Source organism: Schistocerca nitens, chromosome 4 (genome assembly GCF_023898315.1).
Source record: "Schistocerca nitens isolate TAMUIC-IGC-003100 chromosome 4, iqSchNite1.1, whole genome shotgun sequence".
Taxonomy (NCBI): Eukaryota; Metazoa; Arthropoda; class Insecta; order Orthoptera; family Acrididae; genus Schistocerca; species Schistocerca nitens.
Genome location: NC_064617.1, coordinates 567461131 through 567474897, shown reverse-complemented (window position 1 = coordinate 567474897; position 13767 = coordinate 567461131). Strand labels below are relative to the sequence as shown.

General features: G+C 41.3%; 1 protein-coding gene across 1 annotated transcript in view; it reads left to right on the top strand.

Moving 5' to 3' along the window:
- The window catches only part of LOC126251461 (cytochrome c1, heme protein, mitochondrial-like), a 39941-nt gene extending 27523 nt beyond the window's left edge, over positions 1 to 12418 (top strand). The window contains exons 6-8 of the mRNA XM_049951891.1: positions 4695 to 4823; positions 4915 to 5034; positions 11717 to 12418. Coding sequence (XP_049807848.1) covers positions 4695 to 4823; positions 4915 to 5034; positions 11717 to 11827 — 360 coding nt within the window. The 3' untranslated portion in view covers positions 11828 to 12418. The remainder of the gene's footprint in view (positions 1 to 4694; positions 4824 to 4914; positions 5035 to 11716) is intronic.
- The last annotated feature ends 1349 nt before the right edge of the window (positions 12419 to 13767 follow it).

The following is a 13767-nucleotide window of genomic DNA, read 5'->3' as shown; positions in this document are numbered from 1 at the left end:
TACACATGATGAATTAAGTTGCGTGTGAGAAAGTGTGATGAATTCAATAAATTACAGAGTGTTTAAAACTGAACGCTTTGAGGACCAGCCACTTACAAGAATTTAAGAGTCCAGAAGACCAGACATTTATGTCATTATTTTAAATTAAAAAAGATCAATATTACATGTGAAAGCTTACCTTTTTTGTAGCTATACTATGTATATTAATGTAAACCATTAACTTTTCCTCTTTGTGTGTTCGCACTATGTAACAGTGACCTTGCTATTGGCTGACTATAACATGTGCCCTATGCTCTGAATATCTGCTGTCATTGGCTGGCAAGATCACGTGGCATGAGATATGATTGGCATATAAAAGGACATAGCAATCTCGATTTCAACACTCCGGAAACTAAAGTGCTGTGTTTGGTGCAATTCGAATTTATACTTTTGTAATATGAAAAGATGCAGCATATATGTTGCTGCACATCAAAAGTCTTTCACACACACACACACACACACACACACACACACACACACACACACACACAGAGAGAGAGAGAGAGAGAGAGAGAGAGAGAGAGAGAGAGAGAGTTAGTTCTATGCCAGTGTATAAAATGTTAACCATTCAAAGGACTGATAAGTTTTACAGTTCCAAAGGAAAAATCTATGGAAAACCTACTGTCACTTAGCACAAAATATGTGTATTTTCGCCCAGGAAAAAGTATATTTTTTAAACGGGATATCTAGGAATAACCCGGGAATTTTTTCCTTGTCCCCGTATACACCCTGTATTACCCCTCACCAATCTCTGAATATGGTCTGGGGAGTGATTTTTCATAGGGACCTCATCCTGCAAACTGATGAACTGCAAGCTCATCTGGAGCAACGCGGCATTCATTTTGTTCGATGTGTGCAGTAGGGTCACAAAGACAACCACACCGATATTGGTGCCTTCATTCTGGCTTTTGAGGGTGATATCCTCCCAGGGAAGATTAAGCTCTACAGACGTGACGTGAAGCCATATGTCCCACCACCCATGAGGTGCTTTAAGTGTTTGCATTTTTGGCATATGTCTTCCTACTGTACGGCAGACCGCGTGTCTTATACTGAGGATCGCAAAAAATATGAGACACTCCATCCAGTGTCACTTTCTTCAACTTTTGCCCTCATTACAGTCTTTTCCCCTCATATCTCTTTTTTACCACAGCCCCATCCCCTTGTCCCCTCTCCCTCCCCTGCAGTTCATACGACCTCCCCTCCAGGAGCTGCTCCCCCTCCCCAGCTAAAGTACGGAGTTTTGGCCTTTCATACTAAGTGTACGCTTCCAGGTTCCTTAAATTTAATATTGGCAGACTATTCACGGAATGTTGAACTGGTCCTCAGTGTCCTGTGTGAAATTGGTTTTTGTTTTTAGATACAATGTTTTGCTTTACTCCTAGAATAGGGGCAGGGTGCAGGATGATCATGGTTGAGGCATTGCTTCATGTTTTCTCGGTCTGGGACCCCTGACCACTCCCCCTTGAAAAGACTGCTCTTTTATCCCTCTGTTTTCCCAGTTTTATTATTTGGGCTCCCTTTTACACCTTCTGCGTTTGTTTTAACCTCCTTGTTTTATAGTTCGACTCCTCTGCACTTTTAATGGACCCTTTCTCGTCTGTGTGTAACTCTGAAATCATGGGACTGATGACCTCTCCATTGATTCCCATAACTCCCCCTCAATTAATCTATCAATTAATCAGTAGCTGCTTCCTTTGTGTGGTGCACCCCTAATCTGTCCAGCAGGGTCCTTCAGTTCTTCACATCATATTACAGGTCTAGAAATCTGCAGTCGATTTTGTCACAGATTGACAGAGTCTTTGGTTGTGATCCCATCCCCCTCGGCTTCATGACTCCAAACCAAAGGACATGATCAGCTCTTATTTCACCCTGTGAATGAGGCCAGTGGTCTTCACCAGTTCTGCCAGTCGGTCCTATGAACTGAAGATTACCTCAGAACCCAAGTGATAGACATCATTGGTGCTGATATGAGCTAAAACTTCCAAATGACAGCACCATGTACCCTCATTATCTGCAGGCAGGATTGCATCCATGTCTCAGATGAAGCCCTGGGGCAGACACACAGAGTGCATATTAGATTTCATTCCAACCCTGAATGTTACTTCCCAGGGTTGGGGGGGGGGGGGGGGGGGGGGTTCAATAATGTGCCTAACATTGGAGCTGCCAATAACCAGCAACCTCCTGTTCCCATGTGCCTGCTCAGTCCCTGCTGAATGAGTGACCACCTGTTCACCCACTGGGTCATGGGTGGGACTAGTCAGCAGCCTCCACATGAACTATCTGCCTTGAATGATGTGAATATGATACAAGCCAGCACTCTCACTGTGGTGAGGGCAGATTCCCTGTTTCGAGTATGCTGAAAGGTGCTGGGTTGACAAGCATGTGGGCGAAATAAGCCACACCTGAGTGTCTGTGGTAGCCACAAGATTCTCCACAACTGCTACAACTTGAGACAGCAGCCTGAGAATTGCTGACTGCATCCAAAAATGTCACCAGCCATTTGCAAACTGTGGTCAGCTCCTCCTGCATCTGCACACAGCATGCATACATCCTATTCATCCTAGTACTACTAATTTAAGATCTAACTATAAAAGTACACACAGAAAGCTAGATACGTAATTTGCTACTTTCCTGACGTGTCATGAATGAAAGCTAGAGCCTGACTCTTACTGGAGGTAACTCAGCAAACCATCTCGATTACTGTTGGCATGTCGACATGTGAGCAGTTCATATGAGGTAAGCCGTCCCCTCATTACTCCCAATTGTAGCAGGAATCAAATACACTCAGGTTAGACCTTTCTTAAAAGTAATTCCAGGATGACTAGCTGCTGTAGCAAGGTGCTGTAATTAGGTTTCCTCTACTACATGTGTGCATGTTGCCGCTCCTTTCTAATGCATTATTCGAGTTCATAGAGCTCTTTGCCCACAGCAAGGATCTAAATTAAAAATGTTGAACATGATTCTGGTAATCCGATGATGTACTCTGCTAAACTCTGTAAGAAAGTCCTGGTACCTGCTGTCCTCTTCTTGAGTTCATTGACACAGTTAGGGAAGAGTTACCTTCTTCCTCAAAAGATAAGGTCGCTATCAAAATAACTACAGGGCGGGGACCTTTCCTGTAAGTAAAAAAAAGAAGGGGTAAATTATTTAATCATTTTAGTTGCATGGGGATTAATTTCACTTGTGCAATATCGTCATCTACTGTTACTAGCCACCTGATTGATTCGATTCTTCCCCCCCACCCCCATCCCCCCTCCCATCCCCCACTGTACTGCATGTGCTGGCCATCTGAGCTAATAATCATATGGTGGTTTCTTTTTTTCTCCAAAGGTGTCTTTAATTTTCCCGTAGGTGGCCTCTACCTTTCTTATAGTTGTACATGCTTCCACAGTCTCACATATGTCTCACTCATTTTTTAGACATTTATGTTCCCTTTTTGTCTGCTTCATTTCCTGTATGTTTGTATTTTCTCCTTGTGTCAGTTAAATCCTATATAACCTGTTAACAAAGGATTTCTACTAGGTCTTGGATTCTTGCCTTTCTGAGAATCTGCTACCTTTCATTACTCAAAGCTACCCATTTGTCTTCTGTAGTATTCACTTCCCCCCATTTTAATTGATCGTCACTTAATGCTTCTTTTGAAACTCAGGAACCGTCACTTTTTTTTTATCCAGGTTGCATTTCTTTTATTTCCTAACTTTTTACATTTTTTTTTTTTTCAGTTTGTCTGCAGTTGCAGTGCCTGTGGACATGTTTTTCAGTATAAAAGCTGGTTTCAAACTCATCATATTACCATTATATAATCTGCACGAAACCTTCAAGTGTTCCCAGGTCTCACCTGCCTGCCCCTCTTAAATGATTATAAACAAATCAAAAAACTACCATCTACTATATGTGTGCAAGTGGCTTAGTGTCTCAGTAAGTGCCAGCCTCCTATCCAGAGGTCTCAGGTTTGACCCCTAGTCAGTCCTTCATTTTTCATCTTAGTCTTCAACCTGTGACTGTGTTTTTTAATGTGAAAAAGACAGAATTTTACAATGGTTTGAAGTCGACATTAAACTGTGGATTCTGCTATAACTGGCTGGGTCAATCAGTTCAGAAGATCTGTGAAGGCAACAGTCTTACCATTGTAATGCCACCTCCTTTGTACAAGTGTGGATTGATTTTCAAGTAAGAATGTGAAATATTAACGAAGAAAGGGCATATCATGATGATAACAAGAGAATGGCAAAAACTGTATATAAATGTAGGCTTTAGATCTGATGAATTATGATTATTAAGGTCTCTTGCTGTGTGATAAATTTCAGTCTCAAAAAACACATTCTTTATCATGTTTCTAAAGCATCAGGCTCAGAAGTCAGTATCAGTAAGCAGCTAGCTAGGTGACAAAAAACTGTATTCTTGTTAAATTTTAATGCAAAGAAATGGTTTGTTAAATATCAAGAACAATAATTGGACTTCGTTAAAGACATGGCTTGAGGCTTGACTTACAGATATTAAACGCATAAACGACTGTGCATTTGAAGCTATTGTTATAGAAAGACATAACTGAGAAGTTGTGTGTGTGTGTGTGTGTGTGTGTGTGTTCAGAAGAGATTGACCATGTTGTAACACACATTTATATTTCATCTTAACATTTGAATTTCCTTTTCCAGGACTATGTGTTTTCTCTACTAACGGGCTATTGCGATCCACCTGCCGGTGTAGTTCTCAGGGAAGGCCAGTATTACAACCCATACTTTCCTGGTGGAGCTATAAGTATGGCACAAGCCCTCTACAATGAGGTATGTTCTGTGAACGTGCTTGTAACTATTTGTATAAAATCTACCTCATTTACAGGGATGGCCAGTGATACATTTTTTGTGTTTTATGTAGGTCATAGAGTATTCAGACGGAACTCCAGCAACAGCCAGCCAGCTTGCGAAAGATGTTAGCACGTTCTTGAAATGGGCTGCGGAACCAGAACACGATGAAAGGAAACAGATGCTTATAAAGGTTGGCCTGAAAAATTGATTTTTGTTTTGTTTGTGTCACATTCTGTGTGCCGTTTGTATATACACACATGAAAACAAGTTTTGCATCACCCCAGTTCCCAAAACTCCTGAAGATAGGCATTGAATGTGGATATTGTATCACAGACACAGTCCCTCTGACTGTTCCGAGATGTCACTAAACCCGCCCACAAATGTCAACAACCATGCGTGAGCAGTGCCTATTAGATGGAGGGGACCTGACAGCCGATTCATTCCAGTCACTCCATCTGGAAGGAGGTACATGGCTCATGTTGTTTGTTGTTCAACCGTGCCTAGACGGTCAGTACTGCAGTTCCATCGCGTCAGCATTGTTACTTTGTGCCAGGAAGGGCTCTGAACAAGGGAAGTGTCCAGGCGTCTTGGAGTGAACCAAAGTGATGTTCAGTCATGGAGGAGAGAGAGAGATACAGGAACTGTCGATGACAAGCCTCATTCAGGCCACCCAAAGGTTACTACTGCAGTGGATGATCGCTGCCTACAAATTATGGCTCGGAGGAACCCTGACAGCAACGCCACCATGTTGAATAATGCTTCTCGTGCAGCCACAGGACATCATGTTACAACTTGAACTGTGCGCAATAGGCTGCATGATGCACATCTTCATTCCCAACGTCCATGGCAAAGTCCATTTTTGCAACCACAACACCATGCAGCGCTGTACAGATGGGTCTAACAACATGCCGAATGGACTGCTCAGGATTGGCATCACATTCTCTTCACCGATGAGTGTCGTATATGCCTTCAACCAGACAATCGTCGGAGATGTGTTTGGAGGCAACCCGGTCAGGCCGAACACCTTAGACACAGTGTCCAGTGAGTGCAGCAGGGTGGAGGTTCCCTGCTGTTTCGGGATGGCGTTATGTGGGGCTGATGTACCCTGATGGTGGTCATGGAAGGTGCCGTAATGGCTGTACAATACGTGAATGCCATCCTCTGGCCAATAGTGCAACCATATCAGCAGCATATTGACAAGGCATTCGTCTTCATGGGCGACAATTCACGCCCCCCGTCGTGCACATCTTGTGAATGACTTCCTTCCGGATAACGGCATTGCTCGACTAGAGTGGCCAGCATGTTCTCCAGACGTGAACCCTATTGAAACATACCTGGGATAGATTGAAAAGGGCTGTTTATGGATGACGTGACCCACTAGCCATTGTGAGGAATATATGCTGAATTGCCTTTGAGGAGTGGGACAATCTGGATCAACAGTGCCTTGAAGAACTTGTTGATAGTATGCCACGACGAATACAAGCATGCATCAATGCAAGAGGACGTGCTACAGGGTATTAGGGGTACTGGTGTGTACAGCAATCTGGACCACCACCTCTGAAGGTCTCTGTGTAGGGTGGTACAACATGCAATGTGTGGTTTTCATGAGCAATAAAAAGGGCAGAAATGATGTTTATGTTGATCTCTATTCCAATTATTTGTACAGTTTCCGGAACCCTCGGAACTGAGGTGATGCTAAACTTTCTTTGATGTGTGTAGTTTCAAAGGTAATAATGATACATTCATTTTTGAGACAGACAATTCTTTGACATTAGTTAGTGTGTGTGTTTTTTTAATTACTATTGGCACTAACGTCTCTTCAACCCCACCTAATTGATTTTGGTAAGAAATTTTCTTTGTCAAGATTGGTGAATGGAAATATTTCAGTTTTGGTGTACAGCATTGTTTTTTAAAGTTTTAATTGTACATACAATGTTATATCATTGTTAAAACAAGTACTTGTTCGAGCCTTTCAGATAAAGATTTTGTGCGTCATGTGATGGGCAAGTCTAGTACGTGCCACCCTGAGCCATGTAATGTTCCATTCAGTGAGTGGGGATTTCTCTGTGTCCTTGCGTACTGTCTCAACACAATCCCTGGGCCAGACGTTATCCATTCCCAAATGCTTAAACATGTATCAGTAGATTAACGGTGACACATCCTTGCCATCTTTAACTGCATCTGGAGTAATGGTGAATTCCCGTGGCAGTGGCAAGATAGTGTCATTGTTCCAGTGCTAAAATCTGGTAAGACCCCACTGGATGTGGATAGCTATCATCCTACTAGCCTCACCAATGTTCAATGCAAGCTGCTCGAACATATGGTGAGCTGGTGGTTGTCTAGGGTCCTTGAGTCTCCGAGCCTTCTGGTTGCACCACCACTGACAACTTGGTATACCTGGAGTCTGCCATCCAAAAGGCCTTTTCCCGCCATCCCTTATTGTACTTTTTCTGGACCTGACGTAAGCCTATAACACCACTTGGCAACATCACTTCCTTGCTACATTATGTGAGTGGGTCCGCTGCCGTTTTTTATAACAAACTTTTTGGCACTCCACACCTTTGGAGGTTGAGTCAGTGCTTCACACAGTTCCCTCCATATCCAAGAGTGAGGTCCTGCAAGGCTCTGTACTGAATGCCCCACTATGTTGGTGGCCATTAATGGTCTCGCAGCAGCTAAAGGGTCCTCAGTATCAACCTTTTTGTATGCTAATGACTTTTGCATTTCCTTTTTCTCATCTACTATTGGTGTGGCCGAACATCAACTGCAAGGAGCCATATGAAAGGTGCAGTCATGGGCCCTCGCCCATGGCTTTCAGTTTATAGCTGCCAAGACATGATTCATGCACATCCACAAAATTATCTTCATGACTATCTGCTTAATGTAGTGGACTCTTTATCACTTTCCAGGACAGGTTTTCAAATCCTGCTTAGTTTGGTTTGCCCATCTTCATCAAGATTCTTTAACACCTGAGTCATAGCAACTGTGGTTTAGTTCGCCGTACACTGTTGTAGCTGTACAATGCCCTCAGAATTGCAGATGCTGGACCCTATACAACACTGTATAGTTAGACTTGCGAGGGGAGCTTTCTGTACGAGCCCAGTGAACAGTCTACTCATGGAGGTTGGAGTTTCTCCATCGCAACTCAGGTGACAACAGCTGCTCGCCAGTTATACCACACATATTCACGGCTCGCCTAAACATACAAATTATTGTCTTCATTTCCATGACACAGTGCTCCATCTCCCGTAACAGTAGCCCAGATTGGAAATTGTAATTGCAGTCGATGTCCGGTCCCTTCTCACTGAACTCTAGTCTCTCTCTCTCTCTCTCTCTCTCTCTCTCTCTCTCTCTCTCTCTCCACCACCACTCTTGAGTCCACTCATGTACACCTCCGTGGGGCTTACCTTGACCATAGCTTTGTGTAGACTTACCTCAAGTCCCAGAAGACTCAGTTCATCTTGCAGCCCAAACTGGCATTTTCCCTCTTCCTGATGTGTCCCAGGATTCAGAGGTAGTTTACACTGATGGCTTGATGGTTGTGTTCATGCTGTACAGCGCTCCTTGCCAGATGGCTCTAGTGTTTTCACTGCAGAGCTGATAGCCCATCTCTCAGGGACTTGAGCGTATCCGTTCCTGCACCGGGAAGTCCGTCCTCATTTGTAGCAATTCCTTGAGCGCCTTACAAGCTCTCAACCAGTGCTATCCTCGCCATCATCTGGTAATGGACATCTAAGAGTATATTAACATCCTTGAACAAAGTGGATGGTAAATGGTCTTCTTGTGGAACCTGGGGCACATAGGAATCCAAGGAAATGAACTTGACCGACAAGCTAACCAAAGAGGCTAACCATAAACAGTCTGGAGATTGGCAAACCAGAATCTGATCTTCGATTAGTATTACACTGAAAAGTTTTTGGGCTCTGGTATACAGAATGGCATTATCTGATTTTGCTGAACAAGGTATGTATGATAAAGGAGGTGACAGATGTGTGGTGGTCCTCCATGTGATCCACTCCCACTGACTCCATAGTTTTTTGTCGGCTCCCCATCAGCCATACTTGGCTGGTTCATGTTCACATCTTACGTTGCAAGGACCCATCTCAGTGTCAAAAGGTTCACACTTGACAGTCATCCACATCTTATTAGACTGTCCAAATTCAGCTACCCCGACACACTTTCAACGTTCCTGACACATTACCTGCAGTGTTAGGTGACAGTGCCTCAATGGCTGATCTAGTTCTAAGTTTTATTTGAGAGGGTTTTTTTTTTTCCACTCCATTGAAGGGTAGATGTGTGGCCTTCTGTCCCAGGCTTTCACCCTACCTGCATTTTAACTCTTCCTTGCCCCACTATGGTGCCGTCTCTTTTTGACTTGGTGTTCGTCTTTTCACCACCTGTTTTTCTCTTGCCTTGTGCATTTTGGCTGGAGATTTTAGTGTGTTGCAGAGTGGCTGGCTCATCCTTTTTCATTCTTGTCATCAGCTGCCAAGGCCATCTGCTATATTATTTTTAATACCTTTTACTGCTGTATTATTTTTAATACCTTTGACCGCTTTTTTTCCTTTTCATTGATGTTTTCAGTTTTTTCTTGATACTTTCATTTCTTACTTCAATGTGGTTAGACACAGTTTTACGTGTTTTGCTCCTTCCCTGGATTTGAAACGATAGGTTTCTTTTGGGGTATGGTTTTAATCTGAGACCTGTGTGACTAACGAAAACGGGGCTGATAACCACACAGTTTAGTCCCTTTAACCTCCAAACCAACCATGCAACCAGCAGGCAAAATTTAAAGCTAATATTGAAATTTCAGGGAATGTATTTAACCATATAAGAAAATATTTCATTGTAATGCTAGTGATTAAGTCGTATGGGATTAACCAGCTACATGTTTCATTATTTTTATTGTGTAGCATACAGAAATGCACTAAGAAATGGAGAAAACATTGACACCGGGAACATTTCACCATGCATCGTGGTCACTTTTGTTCTTGAACTGCTATCAGTGTTTCTTTCATGTAAATTTTTGCATATAAAAGGGTCATAGGGAAAGTATAGAACATTTTTTGACATGTGACTGTGTTCAACCAACCAATCACTGATGTTGGTATTCATTCACTGAAGTTTGGCAGCACCTAAGGTTCAATACATTGCTGAATGCTTAGCTGTACAACTTTAAAATGTGTGACAAAATTTACAATCGCACCGAGTATAAGGTGCACAGTCTTACTCGCATATTAAACTCGCAAAAAGTCAGACCCATTGAAAGTTGAAGACAAATAACTGAGTTCTATGGTAATGTGATGAACAAAGCACCAGTATGGGGGTAGTGTATCATGTTTAATGGCAGACAGGAGAATGTTCATGACGAAGATTGCTTGGGGACGACTCTCAGTGGTAACTGACGGACTCGCAGCAAGTGTTGAAACAAAACTCCAAGAAGATAGGCGCTTCACAAATAGTGGAATGGGCTCATCCTTTCCAGACATTTCAAGAACTGTGTTGTACAAGATTGTTAGTGCAGATGTGAGCTATAAAAAGTGAGTGCCAGGTGGGTTTCTCAAATTCTGTCAGATGAACGCAAAACCAAATGAATGAGTGGCAGCTGCACTGACATTTCTCTGTCACTGTGAAAAGGATGGTGATGAAATTTTTAATCACATTGTTGTCACTGGCGATGAGACTTGCGTATCACATTTCATAGCAGAACCAAAGCACCTATCGATGGAATGACGTCATTCGCAGTTCCCAACAAAACCAAAACAAGTGAAACCAATTTTGAGCACCAAAAATATTATGGCTATGGTGACCACATGCCTAGAGGTGAGACCATAAATGCAGCGACCTACTGTGACATACTTCAACAATTTCGCAGAATGCTAACCAGTGGAGCCATCCTCCTTCACGATAATGCATTCAACAGGCTTGGCACAGCTTAGCATTTTCAGTGGGAAATGTTTCAGCATCCACCATGTAGTCCAGACTTAGCTCCAAGTGATCATCGCATATTCCCCAAATTATAAGATTTTTTGAGTGGACAACGCTACAAACGTGAACTTACAGAAGCCTATAATCAGTGGTTCAACAAATTGGTAGAAACTGAAGTGCAGAAGGCTAAGTGGTACGACAGGTGCCTAAATTTGAATAGTGACAACACAGAAAAGTAGCTTGCATATAAAATTGTAAATGAAATAAGAATTTCAGTAGGAAAAAAGTTCTTTATTTCCTGAATGACCCTCGTATTTATAAAATCATTCAGTTTTACTGGTAATAGACATTTTATACATGAGGTGACATTTTAGATTTGTGCATAAACATTAATTACTTCAACAAATCAAAACTGTTCATGGCTCGAACTCGGAACTGTTCCCACATTTGCTCTTCCAGTTGGGAAAACACCACAGACTGTAATAAATAATCGTAGCATTGGAGGTTTGAGTCACCTGTGAGGTTTGCTGGGCTGTCTCATTTGAAAGAGCACTGTCTGTGAAATGCCGAAGTCTGGACCAAAGTCTGTCTACACAGTTGAAGTTTTGTTTTGTAAATATTCATCTTTACATACTCCACCAACAGCAATCATTCTCAAATATAATTTTTATAATTTTAAATTCTCTTGTGTATGAGCAGTGTAAGTGATGCTGACAGTGCATTGAACTTCTATGTTGTGTGTTCTTGTACAAAATTAGCAATTTGTTTTTTATCTGTTTGTCATGTATGATAGAAAAACTAAGAAGTTGAGGATAATTGTTGTTTTCAGTGTGTAGTGCCAGAATTAGGTTACGCTATTTTGGATTTAGGAAGTTTATAATTTCAGACTTGCATAGAATTATGCTTATCCTTAACACATTATGTTGTTAATTTTATTTTTTCAGGTGCTGTTCATTTTCCCTATGTTACTTGGTGTTGTCTATTACATCAAGAGGCACAAGTGGTCACTTCTTAAGAGCAGGAAGATGGCATTCAGGCCCCCAACTCAAAAATGATTGGAAAAATAGGAAAATTTTCAGAAGATTTGTAGTATGAAGATCATTAATGAACTTTAATCAAATTCTATTGGTAGCAGATTTATTGGTGATAAAATATTCAGGCAAAACAAGAAATAAATTGTGATTCAGTTTTCCCAAATCAATAAGCAGATTTTAAGTGGTCACATGACATTACTGCAAACCCAGTGAAACAGCTTAAACCCTGAATTAATTTTTGCCTTTTGAAGGCAGCAGATAACACAGTTTTATGCACTGCAAAGTTAATGTGAAAATGAAGGACTTCATTAAATGTGAAGCATCAGTTTCCTTCAGTGTATTTTGTTATTTAATCACTGAAATGCTTACAGTTAGCAGGTCTTACCACAGCATCAGACTTCACACATGCATCATGTGGCATTAAAAGATTGTGGTGTATGTACAAATATTTATAATAAAGATCTGCTACTGTAAATGGATAGTTTGTTGCTTCTTCTGTACATTGCATGTTTTCTGTACGTTGTATATTTCCGGGTTCAGCCAAGTTGGATTGCTTGAGAAATGTAAAAGCTGTTATGACACTTTAAAAATATATTATTGGTGTATACTGGATGTATTTATATCACTTTCATCTGTTGATAAACTGCACAATAAGAACCTAATTTAGCTGTGATGAGAAGTACGTTGAATTGTTACCAGAACTCTAACTGGGGAAAACTTAAGTGGTCCAGTCCTGCATAATGGACGTGAAACAACATGCAATCAGTCTGTATTCATGAATATCAATAGAGGATTTCTTTCCACTTACTGGTACAGCAAGAGGGTGAAACAAATCTTTTTGAGTACTTTGTGATTGGTAACAATGTAATACTCCGTTTTGTCAGTGTTACAAGTTGTGTTGTTTGTATTCCAAATTTTGTGCCCCATGCATTGGGGAAACTACTTCTTTGTCTTCACATGATTTAAAGTAGCAGTTCCATCATGAATGTTATTTCTGATGTCATTGTTAGTGTTATTGTTGTGACTATTCTTTAGGCATATATTAAGCTGAGGAGTCATTCATGATATTATTCCTGTTATTAGAGGTAACAATGCAGTTTAATGTATGGCTGCAACATGCAAGATGTGGCAGCCATATTTTTGTGTGCTGCACTATAATGCCACTTGTATACTATGACCTCACTCAGACTTTCTCACTTAGTTTTCTTTTTTCCCTGAGCTTGGGTGCACTCTGGAAGAGTTCAAATAAATATCCCAAATATACTCCAATCTACATTCATATACAGTGTGCAAAAAAAAAAAAAAACCATGAATACAAATGAAACATTTCTAGCATTCATTTTCATTGTGTGTGTCTGTGACTCAGTGCCTCCTCTGTGTAGTGAGTAGTAATCTATCCTTTCCCAATTGTTCCTATGAATATAAACTTTGAGTGTGTAGAAGAGAGAGAAAAAAAGCTATTATGTGACAAAAATTTCTTTGGTGCCCTGTTTCCTTACTGGATGTTCTTAAAAGTTTCGATGCTAGGGATATTCAGACACAATGTTCAGACTACCATGTTACAAATGATTTTTATAGATGTTGCTGAAAATGCCATCTGTTTACGTTAATGCACAAATGGCATCTGTGTGCTAAGGATTTTCCGCCAAAAACAGGCAGGTGTTTCTAAAGTAATGGCTGCAGCTTCAGCCAAATGAGAAACAAACTCATCTGTAGTCTCTCTCTGTGTCATATGCCAAAGACTTCATCTCCCCCACAGAAGAAATGTGTAGGAGTGATGTCATGAGAACACTGTGGCCACAGTACTGGCCCACATCTCACAGACCAACAATTTGAGGAAAACATGGTCTAAATGTTTTCTGATACAAACAGCAAACTGTCGTGGAGCGCCATCACACTGGAATCATAATCGTTGCCTGACCGCTAGCCAGACATTCGCCAATATTTATGGTACAGCTTTC